The sequence below is a fragment of the Vulpes lagopus genome, chromosome 7, assembly GCF_018345385.1.
Source record: "Vulpes lagopus strain Blue_001 chromosome 7, ASM1834538v1, whole genome shotgun sequence".
Classification (NCBI taxonomy): Eukaryota; Metazoa; Chordata; class Mammalia; order Carnivora; family Canidae; genus Vulpes; species Vulpes lagopus.
In genome coordinates this window covers 1,684,010-1,706,319 of record NC_054830.1, presented here as the reverse complement: position 1 = coordinate 1,706,319, position 22,310 = coordinate 1,684,010, and the positions used below count along the sequence as shown (strand labels likewise).

Here is a 22,310-nt window from a genome sequence, read left to right as displayed (position 1 = left end):
CTGCCCCCCTTTACCCTTATGGGCTGAAAGACTGGATTTGCGGATGGGCGGGCGCCCACGTGTAAAGCACCCGGGTAACAGTCGCGCCCATCCACCGCGCGCATGTCCCGCTCCGCCGCCAGGTACCGAAACACAGCAACACCACGTGGCCCGCTCCGTACCACGTGACCCGTGCTGCCAAAGGCGCCGGAGTCCGCCACCGTCCCACCATGCACCGCTCCATTCCCGCTCGAGCCGTGAAATCAGTCCTGATTTCCGGCCTCCATTCGGTCGCAGAGGTCAGTTGCCCTAACGACCGGCTCGCCCCCGCCTCCAAATGACGTCACTTCTCCCCACGCCCGCCTCGCTCGGGCACGCGCCTGCGCAGAATAAAGGCCAACGGGAGCCGGCTCCTTCTGCGCAGGCGCCGCGGCGGGGGGCGGGGCCGGGCAGCGCCGCGGTGCGCAGGCGCAGCCGTCGGAGGGTCGGCGTTCGGCCGCCTGAGAGGTGAGTGGGGGCGGGGGGCTGGGGGTCCCCCCCCCAGCGCTGAGCGGGGCGGGCTTGGGGTTGGGGTCCGCGACTGGGAGCTCCCCGGGCTCCAGGGCCCGGAAGGAGAGGTTGGTCCGGGTCTGGAGTCGGCGCGATCCGCTGGCCGCCTGAGTGGGCGGCGCGGAGGGGAAACTGAGGCAGGGTGGCGTCCGACAGGCCCCGATCAACCTCCCCCGGGACCCCAGGCCGGGGAGATGCAGGTTCGCAGGCCGGTGAGTGGCCAGCGGGAGGTGAAGGTGCCCCGCCTGCAGTGGGGTGTCTCCTGCCGCCCGGAAACACGGTCCTTTGGAATCGGGGACCCCGTTGTCGGGGCGCAGATCGGGGTCCTGCCCCAGCGCCCGCTCTCCCCCCCGGCCAGCCGCTGGGCTTCCCGGAGCCTCAGTTTCCCCCGCTGTGAAACGGGCGTCGTCACCTGATGGGGGTGGGGGGTCCGGGGGGGTGAAAGCCGCAGCCCCCCCCCCGCCCCCGCAGGGCGAGCGCTTCCGCGGGGTCGGCGGCTGTTAGGTCTTCCCCACCCGGGGCCTTGTGTCGGCGCCGCGAGGGCGGGAAGGATCCGGGGCTGAGGACCGGCTCCCGAGCAGCGCGCTGCGTGGAAGGACGGGCTCCCCCGGCTCCCCGTGAGGTCAAGGAAGCAGGACGTTGCTCGGCTCCCCTACTTGCCGGGAGTCTGTGTTTTTAAGTAGGTGCATTTAAGAACGTGTTGGGGTGTTCCTGTTTTCCATCCCTGAGTAGTCTGTCTCCTTGTCCTCTCCCCAGACCAGCGGTTTTGTCGCCCTGGGGGGGCACAGGGCGGTGTCTGGGACGTCCCCACTAGATCTGTCCACGCTGTGGAAGTTCAGGGAGCTTCTGCACCTGCCTGAGCTGTGCACACGGGGGTGGGCTACGAACCCACCCAAACCCTGCTCCTGCAGGTTTCGTGGGGAGAGGAAAGGGCACCTCAGAGTTTAGGGGCTGGAGCTCCAGCTGCTGGGTTCAGAATTCCTGGTGTGCATCTTCTAAGCTGGGTGACTCTGCTAGCTCCCCCAGCTTTCTGAGCGTCAGCTTTTCCTCCTGGAGTGAACCACCCAGGGACTCAGCCGACGGGGTTGGGGTGGTGGGGTGGCAAATCCAGCTGCGCCTGGTTTTGTAAATGTGTTGTGGAAATCTTCTTTTTTTTTTTTTTTAAGATTTTTATTTATTTATTCATGAGAGACACAGAGAGAGGGAGAAGCAGGCTCCCTGTGGGGAGCCCAACGTGGGACTCGATCCCGGGACACCCCCCCACCCCATCACGCCCTGGGCGGAAGGCGAACGCTCAACCGCTGAACCACCAGGGCGTCCCTGTGGAAATATTCTTATCACAAAACCGGTGACTGCTTTTGCATGAGAACAAGGTCGAGTGGTTGCCACGGAAGCCCTGTGGCCCGCGAAGCTTTCTCTGGCCCTTTTCAGAAATGATCGCTGACCCCGTCCACAAGCCGTGGCGTGGACTGGACTGCGCTCGGCCCGGAGAGTGCTCGGCATGCCCAAGGGTTTCACCTGAGGTTTATAATTCAGTCTTTTCAGGAAGGGTGAGCAACTCTAAACGGGGTTCGGCTCCGCCCCAGATAGAGAGCTGCAGTCTTAGTCTGATCCTACGTTTTTTCTGCCAAGACCCCACGCTGGCCCATGTAGGAAATGAAAGAATAAAGGGATTGTTGGTTGGTAGGGAGACCCGAGGTTTGTTGTCTCTTCAGCTCTTCCCAGAGAACTTGGTCAGGTGGCTGTGAGTTTGATGGGGATCTGATGATCCCCTAAGGCCACGTGGATCAGACACTGCTGAGTGCTGGGGTTCAAAGGGAAAATATCTGTCCAGTGGCTCACAGTCTGGGGGAGGGCAGGGGACGGATGGCAGAGTTTTAAAGCCTTGTGGGCCGGTGATAAGACTGGTACTTGGACTTTGCCAGAAAAAGAGGGCATCTAGCTCTGTCTGATGTAACTTTGCAGCTGGGTGTTGGAGGGAACTGAGAGTTTCCAGATAGGTTGGAGGAAAGTTGAGCAGTTGTGTGTGAGTGGAGCTGCGGAGGGTCTAGTGGAGGGCATCACATGCACACTCGTGAGGCTTTGGGGAGCTTTTGATGGTTTTTGAGCATGCAGAGCATTTTGGTGGCATTTTAGAAGTAAACAGGCTTTGGTGAGGATCGTGGGCTCCAGCCTTGGGACCGTCCTTGCTCAGACACCAGCAGTGTGCTAGGGTGAGAGGAGAGCGCTGGCTTTGCCCACCGCTGTTTGTGAGCAGGGCTCTGGGTTCGGGATGCAGGTGGCAGCCCTCAGCGGTGGAGCTCCGCCTTCCGAGGGGGCCGTGAGGGGTCGCTCATTTTTATGTGGGGCATGCCATTTTTTTCCCTATGACCAGCTCTGGGCAAGGAAAGAAAAGGAGTAGAGGCTGATGTTTTTCTTTTTCTTCTTTTTTTTCTAATGATGAAATGAAAAGATGGACTGAGCACTGGGAGGGATTGTGAAGACCACCGGAGGAGCTGGCCCCAGGACCCCCACGCCATCCTCACCAGGCTCGCCGGGCACCCTGTGCGGCCGGCACCTCCGTGGTGCTTTCTGAGAGCTCATAAAGCACTCACTGTTCAGAGAGTAGGCCTTCTCTGAGAATTTTGTCCAGCAGCCAAAGCCCTACAAGTTGTGATTGTTCCGAAAGGTCCGGGTGCCTGGTAGGAGTCAAGGAAAACTGCCGTCCTCGTATTTTGTTGGGCCCAACTTTGTGGAGAGCAGAGGTGGTTCATCTCGGAAGCCGGGCGTGGAAGTGAGATTCGCAAACTGTCTCGCAAAGAAGCCACAGTTTTTATGGACCACCTGTGTCAAATGCTGTCCTGGGTCCCTCTTGTGCCTTGGGTTAGTGGTCCCCGGCAGTGGAGCCAGGCTCCCTCTGCTGCAGGGCTGAAACCCCAAATGTTGTGCAAACAAGGTTTTCAGAAAGTTCTTTGGCCAGAAAAATTTGACTTGTACTGATTTAGAACCTTTACTTTTCCACCTAGAGTTTCAGTGATTTTTAGCTGGGTAGTTTGGCCATGTCTGGGGACACCTGTGGTTGTTACCCCTGATGGGGGGACCCTTCTGGCATGGAAGGGGTGTGGCCAGGGGTGCTGCTGACCCTCCACAGAGAGTGACCTGCTCCTAATGTCAGCAGGGCCCAGGGGGACAGAGCCTACATTGATTATTTGGAAAAACATTGAGTCTGACCCCTGCTCATGCTGGACAACAGAGTTTAAACCCCCAGGGGTCAGAGGGTACAAACCAGGTGACCGCAGCATCTGTGAGTCGCCCCCACTCGGAGTGTGTAGTTAAGTGTGTGTGGCATCCGGGGACCTCAGGGGTCAGATGGTCACAGAGAGCAGTCTCCTGGGGGTCGGGAACCCCCTGACCGAGGTGGTCCCGCCTGGGGGACATTCTGCTCCCTGCCTCAGGGCACACTGGACAGAGACCAGGGTTGCTGTTAGCACTCTGCACTGCACAGGACAGTTCCACCCCCACCCCCCCACACACAGAGCAAGGAATGATCCAGGCCCTGATGGCGATGGAGCCGAGGCAGAGAAAAATCTAAAGTAGGTCACGAATCCTTGTAACAGCTGGTAAGGACACCCCTGTTACCCCATTTTAGAGAAGAGGAAAGTGAGAGTATTGGCTGGGACTCTTAGAAGGGACGGAGAGCTCAGGCCTGGGGGAAGGGGCGTGGAACAGGCCTCAGGCAGAAATGACTGGACCTGAGATGTCTCTCCAGGCCCTCGTCCTCCAGCCTGTCATCCTTGTGCCTGCCCCGGGCAGGCCCTGGGGGGCTCTGACTCCTTGGCCGTGAGTCACAGGGAGGGGCCGGGCCGGCAGTTAAGAGGAGCCACCAGGGTGGCAGGCAGTGCGGGGAAGCTCAGGAAGCGGGCAGTGAGGGAGTGATCAGGCCAGAGTGCTTCAGACCTCGTGGGGCGGGGACCCTCGTGGGGGCGGGGGACCCTGGGTGCAGAGGCCTTGAGGCTCCAAGGGCTGGGGGCATGGAAGGGCGGAAAGGAGTGTGCCTTGGTCTTCTAGTTTTTTAAACCCTTGCCTCAGCAGTCTCCGTCACGCTCCCCGCTCCCCCCTTCACCACCTTCACCACCCGGACCAGGAGGGCAGGAAACTTCTGCCAAAGATGAGGCTCCTTTCTCCGTCCGCTCTTCTGCGAGCGCCCCTCACCACCAGGCCCTGCAGTAGCTCCCCTCGTCCCACGCACCTGTACGTACGTGTGTGCATGGCCCAGCGTGGGGGACCCACGGGAGGGGAAGGCCTGGAGCACACAGGCGGGGCTCCGGCTGTGCCACCTGTCGGGCCCTGTGACCCCCGCCAAGACCCTGAACACCTCGGTCTGGTTTGTACCGCGGTGCTTTCGGGCTGGGGAGTTGGCGGACGTGAGGGCTACGTGGTAAACACATGGGCTTTGTGGGGCCCCAGGCGAGATCGGGGGTATCTGTCGGCGTGTGGGCACTTACGTGACTTAAGAATGCGAGATTCAGCGGGTGCCCTGGGGGGCTCAGCGGTTAAGCAGCTACCTTTGGCTCAGGGTGTGATCCCAGAGTAGGGGATCGAGTCCCCGCATAGGGCTCCCTGCGGGGGGCCTGTTTCTCCCTCTGCTGTGTCTCTGCTTCTCTCCCTTTGCGTCTCTCATGAATAAGTAAAATATTTTTTTAAAAATGCGAGATTCAGTCTCCTCAGGCAGCTGCCCAGACGTGACCCTCAAGGCCTGACTTAGAGCACAACATACAGGGTCCCGGGATTGTACATCTGACAGGAAGCACTCAGGCTCTGGGAAAAAGAAATAACTTTCTAATTATAATAAAATACACGTAATGGAATGTACCATCTTAACCACCTCTAAGTGCACAGCTCAGGGCACGGAGCACACTCAACCCCGCTGTGCGCCACCCCCACCACCGTCTCCAGAACCTTCCATCTCCCCACATGGAGACCCCGTCCCCAGGAAGCACGGATCCCCGCCCCCCTGCCCCGCCCCTGGCTCCCCCCACCTCCTCTGTCTCTGTGGACGGGCCTCCTCTGGGGCCCTCCTGGGAGTGGGGTCCTGCGGGAGGTGTCCTTCTGGGTCTGGGTCCCCTCCCTGAGCCCGGTGTCCTCGGGGTCCCTTCCTTCCTGGGGCTGGGTCGTGTCCCAGGAGTGGACGGGCCACCCTCTGCTAACCCATGCGTGTGCTGACAGACACTGAGTTGTGTCTACTTTTCAGCTCTTGGAGATGATGTCGCTGCCAAAACAAACATCTAAAATGAAAACAGCTTGACGTTTCAGCGCGTGTCTGGTCTCCTTAGGTTTGGAGGTCAGCAGGCCGACTGCTGTGCTCTTGTACCCTCTCAGCTGGGGAGCAGGACTCACTTTTGGTGCTGTGCTTCCCCCAAAATGAGTGGGTTGTGATGGTTGATCTCTGTGGGCCCCCCGGTAGCCCCCAGGGACCTCCGGTCTGGGGCCGCCTGTTGTCATCTAGGCTCCGGCTCGTCCTAATCACAGACCTTCCAGCTGTAGGCAGGTTTCTGGCCAAAGACGCGTGTGTCCAGAAATGGGGAGCTCGTTACCATCTTCAAGGAGCTTTAATTCCTCCGCCTGCTTACGGAACATGGGTTTTTTTTTTTTTTTTAAGTTTTTCCTTTATAATTGAGGTATAAATCGTTTACCTTGAAGTATGGTAGGTTTTGGTATATTTACGCTTCTCTGAGTCCAGAACGTTCCATCACCCCAAAAAGAAACTGTCTCCATAGCCTTCACCCCCATCCCCCCCGGCCCCCACGAGCCCCTTCCCTGTCCTGGACGTGTCACACACGTGGGCTCACACCCCGTGGGGCCTCCTGTGTCCGGTTCCTCCACTTGAAGAAGCATCTGTCGAGGGACACAGATTCCCACGAAGCAGAGACCGAACAGACACGCCTGGTGGAGGCACCGTCTCGGTGTGGCACCGGCCTGCGTGGGGAGCCTGGGGCCGCGTGACGGGCTCTCCCCGGCTTTGTTGAACCATCGTGGCTGGTAACAGGCTAACGAGAGTGCCGGCAGGAGCCCCCGCTCCTTGTTTTTTGCGGGGCACGGGCTGCTCACCCCACCCCCCGCAGGCATTTTGGGGAGACCGAGGTGCTGACTGCTGGGGGTTCCTTGGACTGGCCGCTCCTCACAGGCCACGGTCCCCAACCTGTTGCTTTTGTCGGTGGGAGCGACCAGGGAGGTCGTGGTGTGGAGGGGATGACATAGTGTCGCGTGACGTGCCTGACCCATCATAGACCCTTAGGTAGCAGAACCCTCTTGCCCAGAATGTTCCAGACCAGGGCTCTCCCCTGGGCATGGCTGACACTGGAACTGATAGTTTTCCATTATGTGGGCGTCCTGGGAACCGGGAGCTGAGCAGCATCCCAGGTCCTCGTGGCCCAATGCCAGGAGCACCCCCATCGTGGTGACCACGGATGTCCCCAGACATGGCCCAGAGTCCCTGAGGCAGGGTCACTCCCGGCTTGGGAATCCAGCACTTGCAGAGGGACCAAGAGCTGGCCCTCAGGCAGCCTGGAAGGGGCTCTGTGCTCCTGCACCTTTCGGGCTACTCTGGGCCCCTCCTCTCCCAGCCGTTTACCCCTCACTTACTCGTCAGATAGAGCTGGCCAGGCGAGGCGCCTGGGGGCTCAGGAGGTGAAGTGTCTGCCTTCGGATCGGGTCACCTAGGTCACGACCCCAGAGTCCGGCGGGGAAGGACGTCGGCTGCAGCCCCCTGCTTGTGCTCTTATGCCCTCGTGTGTTCATGCTCTTTCTCTGTCAAATAAATAAATAAAGTCTTTAGAAAAGACCCGACCAGGGCGCTTAAAGTGGCTTCCTTGGGCCTGGGGCAGCAGGTGCCACCCGTGCCCTCAGTCTGTGCTCCTCACGGCCCTGGCTTGGCTCCACAGATCTTGAAAACCCCAGGGCATTGTCTCTTCTGTCTGAAGATGGATAACAAGAAGCGCCTGGCCTACGCCATCATCCGGTTCCTGCACGACCAGCTCCGGCATGGGGGGCTCTCGTCCGACGCCCAGGAGAGCTTGGAAGGTACGTGTGGGCCCGCTGTCCTCCCCGCTTCCCGCCACACACAGCCAGCCCCGTCACCTCAGGCCCAGCTTCCTGCAGGAGTTCTGGTGAGCTCCGCATATTTCATCAAGGTGTGGTTCCAGAACATTCTCCTCCACCTTTGTCACACTGATCAGAGAAGAAAGGCTCATTTTAAAGAAAGGGTGGGATGGCCACGGCGCCTGGGAGCCGCACAGGGCTGGGGGACAGGATCCCAGGCTGGACCGGCACTTGAGCAGCCTCTGCCCAGACCCCGCCACCAGCCCCTTGGCGTCCACCTGGCTCGGCCCGCAGTGACACAGTGGGAGTTGGCGGTTCGGCACCTGCCATGTGCCAGGCCTTTGACCTGGGTCTCATAGAAGGGGTACTCCCCTGAGCCCCAGAGCCCCAGAGTCTGGGCTGCGTTCAGAAGAACATGCTTCTGTCCACCTCACAGTTGCAATCCAGTGCCTGGAGACTGCTTTTGGGGTGACAGTGGAAGACCATGACCTCGCCCTCCCTCAGACTCTGCCGGAAATATTTGAAGCAGCTGCTGCAGGCAAGGTGAGTTTCTGGACTTCATGGGACTGGCGTAACAGCAGGAGTCGCCTGGGTCCCCGAGCACCCGTGCAAGACCTGGGTTCTCCCCCAGGCTGCTTCCCGGCTGTGGACCAGGGAAGTGGGGGCCCGGCCCTGGCCCGAGGTGCTCTCCACAGTGCCTAGCTGCCCTCGGGCGGCCCCTGAGCAGGAGGGAGGCCGTGGGTGTGGGCTTTTTGGAGGAGGAGACGGTAGGGTTGCCCGCTGCCTGCAAACGGCTTGTCTTTGCCTTGGGATAGGAGGTGCCACAGGACCTGAGGAGCCCCGAGCGGACCCCGCCTTCAGAGGAGGACTCAGCCGAGGCAGAACGCCTCAAAACCGAAGGTGAGCTGAGACTGCATCCCCACCAGGCACCTGACCCACCTGGCCTGCGGGGGGCCCCGGGGTGCGGCTGCGGGAGGGGAGCTGGGCCCCTAAGCATACAGTGCCAGCATGTGGGAGGATAAGCCCCGCGCTCAGCCCGCGGGGATGTATGCGGGGCAGCGGCCAGGGAAGGCATTCCCCGCAGCTCCCCGGTGGCCACACGGCGGGCACGTGGCCCAGCCGGTCCCCTCCCACACCCAGGACAAATGCGGGCGTGTGTCCACAGCAGCCAAAAGGTAGAACGGCCCAAATGTCCATAAACTGGTAAAGGGTGAACAAAATGTGATGTATCTGTGTTCTGGAATGTCCCTCAGCCACAAATGGGTAAGGTGCCCACATGCACCACCCGAGGGACGGACCCCGAGCCCACGACGCTCAGGGAGGGAACCAGATACAGGAGGCCCCACAGGGTGTGAGTCCATGTGTGTGACACGGCCAGGACGGGCTTGCCCACGCACAGGGGAGGGGGCTCGGGGGCCAGGGGAGGGTGAGGAGTGACTGCTCATGGGGAGGGACTTTTTTGCGGGGGAATGGAATGTTCTGGAATTAGGTTGTGGCGTTGGACACTTGTGAATTTCTAAAAGCCGCTGAGTCATTCACTTTGAAAACATGAGTTTTACATTCAGATTACATTTCGTGAAAATTGGTTTCTTGTGAAAGAAGGAGCAGAGAGACTTATGTCTCCAAATGTCACGACCAAGGCAGTGACGGTCATCACTGAGTGCCGGCTCAGGCCAGAACCCAGATCCTCCTCCACACCCCAGCACCCCTGAGTGTTGCATCCTGGCCCCCCGGCCCCTCCCCCCCAACGTCTTGCACCTTCAGGGAGAAGCCCGGGAGAGCTGGGCCGGACATCTTGGCCCCCGGGATGTGACGTGAACAGCTGGGCATACGTTGTTTTTTCTTTCCCTTTAGGAAACGAGCAGATGAAGGTAGAAAACTTTGAAGCTGCCGTGCACTTCTATGGGAAAGCCATCGAGCTGAACCCGGCCAACGCCGTCTACTTCTGTAACAGGTAGCAGCCGGGTGCGCTCGGGGAGGTGTTCACACTGTGATCGTTCATCCAGCGCCCAGATAAGCAGCCAGCAGCCCGTGGCCAGCAAGGCGTCAACAGGAGCTGATCATGGCATTAAAATCAAAGTTAGGGACACCATCCTGCACAGGTGTTGGGTGAGGACGCAAGCCAAACCACGGGTGACCATATCGCGCCTGCGCTCACGGTGGCATTACTGCTGGCCGTGGGGAGCCCCGTGTGGCTGGTGCTTTAAGGGAAAGCTGCCTCAGCCTCCCAGAACGGATCGCCGTGCTGACGACAGGGCCTGGGAGGGGCGTGGGACAGGCCAGGGCCCCGGCATTGGATAGCCCAGATCGGGGCGCAGAGCTGCTCCTGTCTTAGTTTCTTTCCTCTGACTCTGGGGCGATAACGCAAACACACTGACAGAGAAGTTGCACGCGTAGCACAGAGAACGCCGTCCACCCTCCACCCTCCACCCTCCACCCTCCACCCGCCCAGCGCTGAGTACTGCTCAGCCCTGCTGCCTTTCTGGGGGAAATGTAAAGTGGGATGTTAAAAACCGAAAGAGAAACCATCTGGCGTGGTAAGCTGAGAGCTGGGACGGGTCTCCCGGTGGATCCGAGTCCCTGTCTGATGGCATGTGTTCCCTGGGGGCGCCTGGGCCGCTCGGGCCGTGTGGTGTCTGCCTTCGGCTCAGGGCGTGATCCCGGGGCCCTGGGATCGAGTCCAACGTTGGGCTCCTGGCTTAGTGGGGAGTCTGCTTCTTCCTCTTCCTCCCCTCCCCCTGCTCCTTCTCTTTGTCTCTCAAATCTTAAAAAAAAATAAATAATAGATGTTTCCTAACATAAAGCAAGCACCGGCTCCCAACGGCGGGGAGACCCTGGGTGCCGAGCCCGTTGACTTGGGTTCAGACTGGTCTCGTCACACCTGGGTGCTCTGCAGCATCATCAGGACGAGCTGCCTCCGTCTCCCCAGGAGGCTATCCCAGCCCCCACCACGGGTACTTGGCGGACAGAAGCCCTGGGCAGCCCAGGGTCCCGCCGCCCACCTGCCAGATGGGGAAACTGAGGCTCCTCCATGGCAGCGAGTGAGGGCCACAGCTTTGCCCGCCCTGCTTTGTGTCCCCAGAGCTGCGGCCTACAGCAAGCTCGGGAACTACACGGGTGCCGTTCAGGACTGTGAGCGAGCCATCTGCATAGACCCGTCCTATAGCAAAGCCTACGGCAGGATGGGGTGAGTGCCGCGAGGGGCCACACGGTCCCTGCCTTCCTGGTCCCCCCTCCCCTGCAGGCAGTCCATGCCCCTTTCCTATTCGGGCTGCTTTCCACACGCCCAGCTCCGTCACCAGCTGATCTCCAGCAGTTCCCTTCCATCTGGATGGACGGTCAGGACTTGGCCCCACGCGGATGCCAGTCATAAAGCTGGGCCTCCCCCGCAGCCCCCAACTGCTCTGAATCAGGGTTCCCACTTCCCTGTGTCCTGTGCTTCCGTGATGTGCTGGAGCAGCTCACGGCCTCAGGACAGCACTTGGGCCCACTGGTCCATTGTAGAGGACACAGATGAAGAGGCCCCCAGGGCAGGGTCCAGGAAGGTCCTCGGCGCAGATCCCTATCCCCCTAGAGAGGGGTGTGATGCCGTCACCAAAGGGGACGTCCACATGTCATCGTTCAGGAGTCTTACAGCCCGCTCTCCAGCCTTCTCCCCTCCCAGAGGTTTGGGGTTGCCAGGTCCCCACTCAAATCCCAGCCTTGGTCTTCCTGGCCACCAGCCCCATCCTGAGTCACCTCACGGACAGGAACTCGGGTGTAATCAAAGGGGCTCGTTATAAAAACCACAGGAGACCTCTGTGACTTAGGAAGTTTTGCATCCTAGGAGCTCTGTGTCGAGAACAGGGCCGGCGTTTCTGACCCCCTGCCCTCTGCCTCTGAGCCCTTCCTCTGGGCCTTCCAGCCCATCCTCTCAGCCCCCGCCACCCTGGCGTGCCGTCCCCAGCAGACGCTAGGCCCGGTGGCGCTGGAGCAGTTGGGGCGTGGCGGGTGGGCAGCCCCCAGGCCCTCTCCCATGTCCTGGTGTCTCCCCCCAGCCTCGCTCTCTCCAGTTTGAACAAGCACACCGAGGCCGTGGCGTACTACAAGAAGGCCTTGGAGCTGGATCCTGAGAACGAGACTTACAAGTCGAACCTCAAGATAGCCGAGCTGAAGCTGAGAGAGACGCCGAGTCCCGTGAGCGGCCCAGGAGGGAGCAGGGGAGCGTGGGCCGGCGCCTTTGTTGTAGTATCTGTGGGGAGGGGCGGGTGAGGCCGGGGATGTGGGGTTAGGACAGGCAGGCGAGCAGTCTCTGCAGAGTTTGGGGCACGGGGTCCGACTGGCTGTCGAGTACCTGGCTCTGGGCGGTGAGACGCTGATGGAGGAAGGCTGGGTGTGTGGGCTGTGGACTCACTGGCCTGCGTGCTAAAGGTGGACTGGTGGTGTCCAGCGTTGGTCACCCCTGAGGGCCCTCCAGGGGCCCAAGGCAGCAGAGCGTTACAAAATACTTCTAAGGGATCAACGGGGTGGCTTGGACCTTTGGCAAACACTAGCCGCAAGGCCTGGTCACTCGGGAGGGCGTCTGGGTCGTATGCGTCTTGGGACTCCAGCCGGCCCCCTGTGGGATCTTCTGTCTCCGTTCTGGGGGCCAGTGTCATGGTCCTGTGGCCACTCACCAGGGCTCTTCTCTTCCCCACAGACGGGAGGCGTCGGCAGCTTTGACATCGCCGGCCTGCTCAACAACCCCAGCTTCATGAGCATGGTAACCTGCGCTCCCATCTCCGTGGGCTCTGGGCCCACCACCCGGGGCTGTGTCTGCCTGTGAGGGCCAGGGCTGCCGGCCTGGGTGGGGTTGGACACTGGGCCCGGCCGTTCCTTAGGGTTGTGACCGGGGCATCTGGGGGGCTAAGCAGCATCCCCAACCCCACCCTCTCGACGCCAGGAGCTCCCCCCGTGTGACCACCTCCTAGGTCCCCAGACACCGCCATGCCCCAGGGGCAGCACTGAGCACGAAGGACAGCTGGATCCTGCCTCTCCCCTCCCAATAACCCGGGAAACAGCATCCCTCTCTCCAGCTCGGTCTCCTCCTCATGCTGTGGAGACCCTGACGGCAGCACACCCCACCTGCTTCCCAGGGTTCGGGTGGACGCCACCACCTTCTGACGCCAGAGACTTAAGGCCAGAAGCACTTGTTCTGTGCGGGGCGCCCAGCTGTGAGCCTCGGGCTGGTCGCTGCACACCCATGTCCGTTAATGGGGGTCTTGCTCACCGCAGGCCACACTGCTGGCTCACGGGGCCTCGGTCCAGGGTCTCCAAGCATCAGGACGAGAGAAATCCCCAGCCTTCTGGCCGCAGAAATACCCTCAGGGCAGCAGGGAGCGTCTTGTCTAAGTCGGCAGAGGCCGCACTTGGTCCGCAGGCAGGACGGCTGACCGGGCACGGCGAGGGGCCGGGCAGGGGACAGCGCGGTGCGGCAGGGCTCACACCTCACCCGCGTCTGGGGTTGGCAGACCGGCGGGGTTTGTAGTTGCGTTGGCACCCGGGTGTGCGTCCATGGTGACGCCAGCTGGGCGGGCGGGGCAGAGGCTGGCCCAGCAAGCAGAGAACCTCGACGCTGGTGCCTAAAAGTTAGCCGGTCCGCGTGAGCCACGCCAGGCAGGCCCCTCTTCACCCCGCTTGGCCGCTTACCGAAACGTCAAGGGGGGGCATGAAGTTCAAGCACAAGCGTCTGTCTCAGCGGTGTTTACCGAGGGAGCAAAATGAGGCTCACCATGCAGATGTGTTCAGTGGCTGGGAAAACAGGTCAGAATACGTCTACACGGCAGAGCCTAAGCAGCCAGTAGATGCTGAGGTGCCCAAGGGTCTCTTAAAAGACCCAAGCAGGATTAAGCGGTAAAACGTGGCAGATCAGAGGTCGAGGAAGGGCGTCAGGAAGGCCCAGGGCCCGGCGCCGAGCAGGAGGGGCGTGCGGTCAGGAGACGGTGCGGCCACTTCCCTGTGTGATTTGTGTTCTTTTCTTTAGGCGTCAAACCTAATGAACAATCCGCAGGTTCAGCAGCTGTAAGTGACAACCACGCTCCTTCGGGTCTGGGGTTAGATTTCTTATCGTGACCAGACGCACCTGCCGTAAAGCCTGCCTGTTTTAACCATTTCAGGGTTTACAGTGCAGTGGCGTTAAGTACATTCACGGTGTTGTGCAGCCATCACCGCCATCTAATTCCAGAACATTCCACCACCCCAAAAGAGTCCTTTTCCCCATCAGCCATCACCCCCTCAGCCCCCGGCCCCCATGAAACCCCTCTCTGTCCTAGACGTGTCACACACACGGACTCACACACCGTGGGGCGTCCTGTGTCTGGTCCCTCCCGAGCATCGTGGGCTCGGTTCTGGGTCCATGTCCAGCAGCGGAATCTCTGGGTTGTGTGGTGATTGTGTTTAACTTAGTGAACACCTGCCCGACTCCGGTCAAGTCCTAAAACACAGCTTCCCATCCACTCACTGCTGACGTTGGGGCGGATCACTCTGGGGGGCGTCTGGGGCGCTGTGGGGGCAGGCCAGCACCCCAGATGTGACCCGTGTCCCCTGGCTGAAGACCTCTGTCTTTAGGCCAGAAACCAAGGCTGTTCTGAGTGAGCTGGTGGCGTCACAGCAGCCGCTGTCGGGGCGGGGCCCCAGGGGGCTGCCGTGAAAGGGCGGGAACGGGAGGGCTGGGCTGTCCGCCACATCACGGCCTCTCCTTGCAGCATGTCCGGGATGATTTCAGGCGGCCACAACCCCCTGGGGACTCCCGGCACCAGCCCCTCACAGAACGACCTGGCCAGTCTCATCCAGGCGTGAGTAGACCCCTTACTGGCCCTCGGGGGTGGCAGCGAGGGCCTGCCCAGGACCGTGAGAACGCGGGTGCCGTGTGCCCGGGCTCTCCGCTGGACCCCGTGGCCTCCGGTGGGGGGCGGGTGCCAGGGGGAGTGGCCAGGAGGGTGCCCGGGCCTTCCGGTTGAGCCGGGCACGCCTCTCCCGCAGCGGCCAGCAGTTCGCCCAGCAGATGCAGCAGCAGAACCCAGAGTTGATAGAACAGCTCCGAAGTCAGATCCGAAGTCGGACCCCCAGTGCCAGCAACGACGACCAGCAGGAATGACCGCCCTCGTGAGTGCCCTGTGCGTCCTGAGCGCCGATTTGACGGCCCTGCGACCTCAAGGCCGGGCGGGTCTCCGTGGTGGGGGGCGCCCGGGATCATCGCGCCCCTTCCCGGCTGTTTCCGTGGCACCCTGTTCCTTCCCGGTTGCGTGTGGGTGGGCTTGTCACTGCGCTGGGTTTTGCATAGCCGACGGCTGACATCCCACTGCTTCCCGGAAGGGCCGCGGCCTGAGCGCCAACAGCCAGTGTTTCTGCAGAAAGCCCACGACGGCCACAGCAATGGCCAGCAGGCCCACCCGGGTTCCCCTGGGCGGGGGGGGTTGCTGTTAGCCTCTGCTACTGCAGGATTGCAGGGAAACAGGCTGGGGGTCCCGGGGGTCCCGGTGCCTGTGCTGGCTTGGGCCCCCTGGGGGTCCCGGGAGACGTGCCTCCTGGCACAGTGGCTTTCCCGCCCAGGAGACTTGGGCATCGTTGTCCTCCCGTTTCTCCTTTGACTGTGATTTTCTACTAAAAATTTAGAGGGCAGGGCGCCTGCCTGGCTCAGTCCACAGAGGCTGTGACTCCTGATCTCATGAGTCATGAGTTCGAGTTCCATGTGGGGTGTACAGATTACTAAAAAAATAAACTTAAAAAAAAATAGTTTAAGTTTTAAAAGCCAAAAACACGGAGCAGCAGGAAAAACAACTTCGAGCTCTGCCTGCAGCAGCGCACATTAATCATTTGGGCACATTTTTTCCAGGCTTTTTTTTTTTTCTCCCAAGTACTCTTAAAAAAAACAATAACAAAACCTCATTGAGATCAGTTTTGCGTTTGTTACGTGCTCGCCAACCTTCCCCGTCCTCGGCCCCACAACCTGCAGCGACGTTCTGCGTCCGCAGTGACGCCGGGGCCACGGCCTGACCCGCCGCCTCGTGTCTTCTCCCCGCAGCCCTCCCAGTGCCGCCAGCTCCTTCCCACCGACTGGAAGCCGTCTCGCATTTTGCCGTCTTCTTCCCTTGGACCGCCTGAGAGAGAAACAGAAACAGAAATTGGACCTGCATGTTAAGATGGATTTTTATTGCTCCCTCCGCCCCCCTCCTCCCCGTTTGTAGTCTCCCACGGCCCCCAGACCCTTCTCGAAAAAGAGCCAGCAAGCTGTGAACGCAGACCAGCACTGATCTCTCCTGGCCCCCGAAAACCCAGTCAGCAAAAGTATTTTCTAGACTGTTCCGGGGCAGGGGTCGTCCTCAAGCCACTCTCCAGGAAGCAGCCAGTTTTGTGTCGAGCCACGTCGGGGACACCCGTGGCTCCCAGAGCCCCTTTCTGCAGCCCCACGGTCCGTCTTCAAAGGGCCTCCGCAGCCCGGTGAGAAGCCACTGCTGCGTGGACCTTGGCCTGCCCAGCCGTGCCCTGCTCGGATGAGCTCACTGCCAGCCGCGGTCTGGGCACCAGGGTCCACCCTGCCCCTCGGACCGCGGGTTTTCGCGTGAGGAGCTCTTCAGAGGCATTTTCCTACGAGACGATTTCCGTGGCCTGGCTCCCCAGTTGGGAGCAGGGGCGGGACCGTCCTGGGGTGCACGGGACCAGGTACTGGGACTTCTTCCACTCGAGCATTTTGATGGACACGCGTCTCATCTCTGATCCTCTTATCCCAGTACTCCTGACTGACCGACCCCAAGGGGCGGATCACGACCTTGGGGCCCGTCCCCAGCTGGGTGTCCAGCGCACCCCCTTCGGCCCACGGGCGATCCTGCCGGCCGTCCTGTCTGGGTCCTTGGCAGGCTCTCTTGGCCTGTTCGGGGCTGGGGGGACCGGCAGGGGCTCCTGGTGCCACCCGCCTTGGCCTGACATTGCCACGCGGCCACCAGAGCTGCTTCCAGGGCGGGCAGGCCTGCCAGCCGTCACCGCGCGGCCTGCCCAGGACACGAGGCCACCGCGGAGGTCCCCACGGCCTCTGCTGGGGCGGGATGGGGGGAGGGCAGGTCTGCTGGCACCGGTGTTGGCAGCTGGCTCGTGGGAGGTCCCCTGGTGGTCCCGGCCGTCTGCGAGGTAGATCCAGTACTGTGTGTTGTAGGTAACTAGTAGGGAGACGGCCGCTGCCCGCCACCCGCAGTCCGTCACGCGTCTGGCGAGATGTGTCCTAACTTGAGTGCTAGCCATGGTGACAAGCAAAACGTGTGGGGAATAAATAGACATCACGACCTCTGCTCTGCATTGACGTCTCGCCCTCGCCCCCCACCGTCCTGCCCCAAGTTTCCAGAAACCCTCAGCCTGGAGCTCCCACCTCAGGCACGTGCTGGGGGTCAGTCCTGCCGATGACGGACACGACACAACTGGAAACGGTTTCCGGGTCAGAGGTCACGGACGGTTCCGGGCTTGTCCTGTATCTCTCCTCTCGTCACCGTCCCACTCGCTCCAAGGGCCAGCCTGGACTCCGGGCCGTGGGCAGGGCCGAGAGGCTGCCCCGTGTTCTATTCTAGCATGTTCTGAGGGAACACCCGGTCTCCGTCGGGTAACCCACGCACCCCCCTTACACCTGCTGCAGGTGAGGGAAGCCGTCCCGGGAGCCCAGAGCTTCCCGGCTGGTCCTGGCCCCTCGCCCCCTCGCAGGGCGCTGTGCTGGGAGGAGCCCTGTGCCCGAGGGCGCGAGATGGCAGGGAGCACCCCGCCTCGTGAGGGTGAGATTGGGGGGGCAGGCTGGCGGGTCCCGGGGTGCACGGGGTTCCTCCGCCGGCTCGCCGTGTGGTCCTGCCCCAGGGAACGCTGGTCTGATTCCAGGGACGTCTGTGCCGTCAGGACTGGGTGCTCCAGGCGTCTGGGTGGGGGTCGGGGACGCAGTGCGGCCCCCGCCAGCCCAGCCTGTGACCCTGACTTCGCTCAGCCACCCCCTCCCCGGGTGATGCGGGTGCACCTGCTTGGAGGTCCCCACCCAGGAGCACGGGCGGGCGCTCGGACGTGAGCCACGTGTTCCAGAAACCTCCGTGCATTTTAGGTCTTTCCAGATAATCTCCTTGCTCCTGCCCATGCGTCGGTCACCGAGCGGCCCAGCACTGCGTCCTCCGTCCCCCGCCGTCACCCCACACCCGGCCTAAGCGTGCGGGAAGGATCCAGAAACTTTCTGTTGGAACTGCCGGCAGAGTGGGAAGAGGGGAAGGGAGGGAGTAGCTGTCAACGTCTCATTCCAGAAGCTGGCAGCTCCCTGTGCGACTTGACGAGACGTGTGTCACGGGTAATAACCGCCCGATCCCACACGAGGTAGAAATAGGCTCTTCCAGAACGTTCCTGTCAGGTGCGTAGAGAGGGAAGGAAAACTCGGCCCTTAAACGCGGCGTTCGCAGGAGACGTGACCCGAGCAGGCCTCCAGGAGTAGGTGGAGCCCCGGATGCGAGGTGCTGCCGCAGCCAGGTGGACACCTGGGGTCCCCAGGGCGCCAGGGGACCGGCCGGGTCCCGGGGTCGTCACAGCCCGGGGCTCCTGGCGAGAGGATGCAGCTCAGCCCCCCGCAGCCCCAGGCCGAGCCCCCCCCGGGGGCAAGAGCAGCCCGTTGACCAGCTCTGGAGGCCGGGCAGCCTGGAAACCCCAAACCCGACGGCCTTCCCAGCACCCCGCACCCCTGCCCCATCAGAAAACCAGTTATTTCCAAGTGGCCCTCGGAGATGAGATGCTGGGGCCACCAGGTGGCGCGCCGGTGCCGTGGCCTCCCGTCGCCTCTGTCCCTGGCGGCTGGTGTGTGGCCTCCGGACCAGAGGAACGAGCCTCCAGCGAGTCCTGAAACCGCCCGGGCTAGAGCCTAGGAGCGGCCACGGTCCGAGGGATCGCGCCACCATCCCGCGTGCCTGGGAGCGCGAAGCCCTTCCAGGCGGGGGCTGGAGGGTGAGCCCCACAGGCTGCTCGGCTCGTGGCCGCGGAAGCTCTCTGGAAGCTCGTGGAGACCCGGCCCGTGGGATGGGGGGGCGGGATCCGTTCTTCCCTCTCTCGTTCCCACGCTGCTCGCGCCCTTCATCAAAGCCTAAATGCGTGGAAGTGCACAGCTCGATGGGTTCCACAGAGCGAGGGCGCCCCTGTCGTTGACACCCGGACCAAGAACAGAGCCCAACCAGCACCCTCGTCCTGCCCCCACGCTCACTGCCACTTAAAGGGTAATACTCCCCCAGCGTTTACTGCCATGGGTTAGCTGTGCCTGGTTTTGGTATGCATACAATGAAATCTTAAAAAAAAAGGTAAAATTATAAAAATCATAGAAAATTTACAATATGATTTGGAGTAGGCAAATTGAAGAGAACAAACCACTGGGATAGTTAATTTTACGTGTCCACGTGGCCGGGCCACAATACCCAGATACCCAGATATTTGGTCAAACACCAGTCTAGATGTTGCTGGGAAGATATTTTTTAGATGAGAGTAACATTTAAATTAGCTTTCAGTAGAACGGGTGACCCTCCACAATGCAGGTGGGTGGGCTTCACCTAACCAGTTGAAGGCATTCAGAGGAAAAAAACACAGTCCCCTCAAGATGGCCTTGGGACTGGAGCGAGTGTCAACTCTTCCTTGGGTCTCCAGCCTGCCTGAGTGGGTGAGGCCATTTGCAATCCGTATTTGACAAAAAAAATATAAAGAGCTCCTACAAATCCAAGAGAAAAATACAACCCGATTTTTTAAATGGGCAAAACACAGGCCTTTCAAAGAAAAATAGGATGTGCAGTTAGGCCGTAAGCATATGAAAAGAGGCTCAATTCCGTTAGCTACCTGAGGAACATTATTAAACCCATAATGTAAGACGAATACACCAGAAGGGCTAGAATGACCAGACGAAGCAAGTGCTGCTGTTACAGAGCTGCATCCGGGCCCCCAGGACCGGCCCCAGGTGCGGGACGTGCGGGGGACCCAGGGCTCAGCACACACTCAGCCCCGTGGCCCTGCCTTACACGGAGAGGACGTGAAGCACATGAGCTCAGGGCGGAGGCTGGGGGGCAAGGCGGGAACACCAGGCTCCAGCTCCCAGGGTCCTCCCCCGGGTGGCCCACAGGACACGCTCAGTTCCCCCAACACGAGCCGTGACCGTGCGCGTGAGGCATGGTCTCGGGGGGCCTGGGAGAGACCTGGCGCCCAGGTTCTCTATGGGGGTCAGTCTCGTGGGGCCTTCTGCCCGCCTTGGCCGGGACCCCAGGCTCAGGAGGGCAGCAGGTGCTCAGCACAAACCCTACGTTTATAGAGACAACTTAGGGACCCAGAGCCCCCTGTCGGTGACGAGGGCACAAACCCCTGTGTCTAGGTCCCAGATGCCACTGTGAGCTGTTGCAAGCTGCCTTCCGGGAAGAGCAGGCTCAGGTCACTGTGCTCTCTTCTGCACCAAAGGGGAAGACTGGGCTGTATGAAGTCTGAGAACCAAGTGTTTGCACCCCTGGGACCCCGATGTACACCACCAGCCGTGGACACGTGCCCAACAGCCACGTGAATGCGTGGCCGCCCGAAGACACCCGGAGGCGTGGCCACAGTGGCCAGAGCAGGGCCGTCGGCCAACAGCCAACACCAGAAACTACCCAGATGAGCTTCGAGCAGGAGGGAGTGGAGGGGGAAGGGGCAGGAGGGAATCTGCAGGGGTGCAGGTCACGCCCACTCTTGACCGCGACGGTGGTTTCATACGTCTACCCCACACACGTCAAAGCTCACCGAGTTGAACACTTTAAATATGTGTCATTCCTTGTATGTAGATCGTTCTTCAATAAAGCTGTTAAAATGGCTTTATTTCATATTTCCATGATATTTATTCCCCTCTTGCGTTTTTTCTCCTGCGGGCTGCCTATTCACTCCCTTCCCATTTCTATTCTAGGATGTTTGTTCTCTGTCAAGCGCTCCGCCTTCTCTCGTCAGCATTACCTTCTGGTCCGTCACTCGTTTAAGCCCACTCGTGGTGTCTTCCACTACGGGAGATCTTTGAAGTAGTCAGTGCACTCACATGTGGTGGGGTTTTTTTTTAAAGATCTTTTTTTTAAGATTTATTCATGAGACAGAGAGAAAGAAAGAGGCAGAGAGAGAGAGAGAGAGAGAGAGAGAGAGAGGCAGAGACCTGGGCAGAGGAAGAAGCAGGCTCCCTGTGGGGAGCCCTAGCAGGACTCGATCCCAGGACCCCAGGATCACGCCCTGAGCCGAAGGCAGATGCTCAAGCGCTGAGCCACTCAGACATCCCATGTTTTTTTTCCCTCTGGTACCCTGAAGATATGTGCTCATACACAGGTCCTGGAGCCTCAGATGCTTTCAAAAATACATCCCTCTCTGAGCAACCTCATTCTCTAAATAACTATGGACAAATATTGGGCATCATGAATTCTTTTATAGGAAGGTGTCACCCTGTGGGCAGCTACCTGGTGTGCACTCATTACAAACAATCTTCTTTGTTGCTGTGAATTATAAAACTAGGGAAAGACTCAGCATAATAATAAATTGTGTAATAATAACAAGGAGCCACCACATATTGTGTGCCTGTAATGAGGAAGGCAGAAATTGGCATTAAATGTTGAGAACTTGGGCAGCCCGGGTGGCTCAGCGGTTTAGCACCGCCTGCAGCACAGGGCGTGATCCTGGAGACCCAGGATCGAGTCCCGCGTCGGGCTCCCTGCATGGAGCCTGCTTCTCTCTCTGCCTGTGTCTCTGCCTCTCACTCTGTATCTCTCATAAGTAAATAAAATAAAATCTTTAAAAGAAATAAATGTTGAGAACTTACAAATATCTCCTACTTAGCCCCTGCAAAGTCCAACTCAGCCCTCCAGCACCTCCAGGATCTGTACCTCCTCCAGCCTTCCCTATTTTAGTGAACAACACCAACATCCATCTAATTGCTCAAACCATACAACTAGGAGACGTCACCCTGACACCTCCTACTCCTGCAACCCACCCAGACAAACCAGTGCCGGGTCCCGCCAATCCACCCTCCATCCTGGCTCCTGCATCTCCTCTTTCTCTTCGTGGTATTGCCTACAGTCTGGGCACTCAGCCTCAGGGTCTCCCAAAGTCTACAATCAAGGTGCCCACTAAGAGGCAGTCACCTGACGCCATGCCTGGGACAGGACTCCCTTCCAAGACCCCTCATGCTGTCTTGGTTGGCAGGATTCAGTTCCTTACTGGCTCTTGCCCTGAGGGTCTTACCCTCTTGCTGACTACTGGCTAGGGGTCATCCTCAGTTCCTTGCTGGGTGGACCTCAACATCGCAGCTTCCTTCATCAAGGCAGCCAAGAGTTGTGCTAGGAAGACAGAAGTCCGCATTTTTGTAACCTAATCCTGGAACTGACACCCCAATGCCTTGCCATATTCTATTTGTGAAAATCAAGTCACCCGGGGCAGCCCACACTCAAGGAGAGGGAATTACACATAGGCATGAATACTAGGATGTGGGATCGTGTAGGACCATCTTAGAAATCTGCCTACTGCAGCATGCTACTATTTCATTAACACTTGGCTCCCACACTAGATGAACTGTGAGGACATGGAGTTCGCTTTTTGCTCCATTAATTGTTTTAAATTTTTAAATTGTGGTGAGATATATATAAAATTAAAATTGCCACTTAACCATTTCTAGGTGTACAGCTCAGGGCACGAAACACCCTCACCCCGCCGTG

The 22,310-nt window shown here is 59.9% G+C and overlaps 1 protein-coding gene across 2 annotated transcripts; it reads left to right on the top strand.

The window, feature by feature from the left end:
• Positions 1 to 392: 392 nt before the first annotated feature.
• On the top strand, positions 393 to 16,898 carry SGTA (small glutamine rich tetratricopeptide repeat co-chaperone alpha). Of its 2 annotated transcripts, XM_041763922.1 has the most exons (12): positions 393 to 486; positions 7,449 to 7,587; positions 8,042 to 8,148; positions 8,421 to 8,505; positions 9,460 to 9,559; positions 10,688 to 10,792; positions 11,643 to 11,781; positions 12,284 to 12,346; positions 13,607 to 13,644; positions 14,328 to 14,417; positions 14,605 to 14,738; positions 15,647 to 16,898. In XM_041763922.1, the coding sequence occupies exons 2-11, from the start codon at positions 7,488 to 7,490 to the stop codon at positions 14,717 to 14,719; spliced, it is 942 nt and encodes a 313-aa protein (XP_041619856.1). In that variant the 5' UTR covers positions 393 to 486; positions 7,449 to 7,487; the 3' UTR covers positions 14,720 to 14,738; positions 15,647 to 16,898. The 2 variants fall into 2 exon arrangements, with proteins under 2 accessions (XP_041619856.1, XP_041619855.1); XM_041763921.1 differs by lacking the exon at positions 393 to 486 and having other exon boundaries at positions 14,605 to 14,727.
• Positions 16,899 to 22,310: the final 5,412 nt, after the last annotated feature.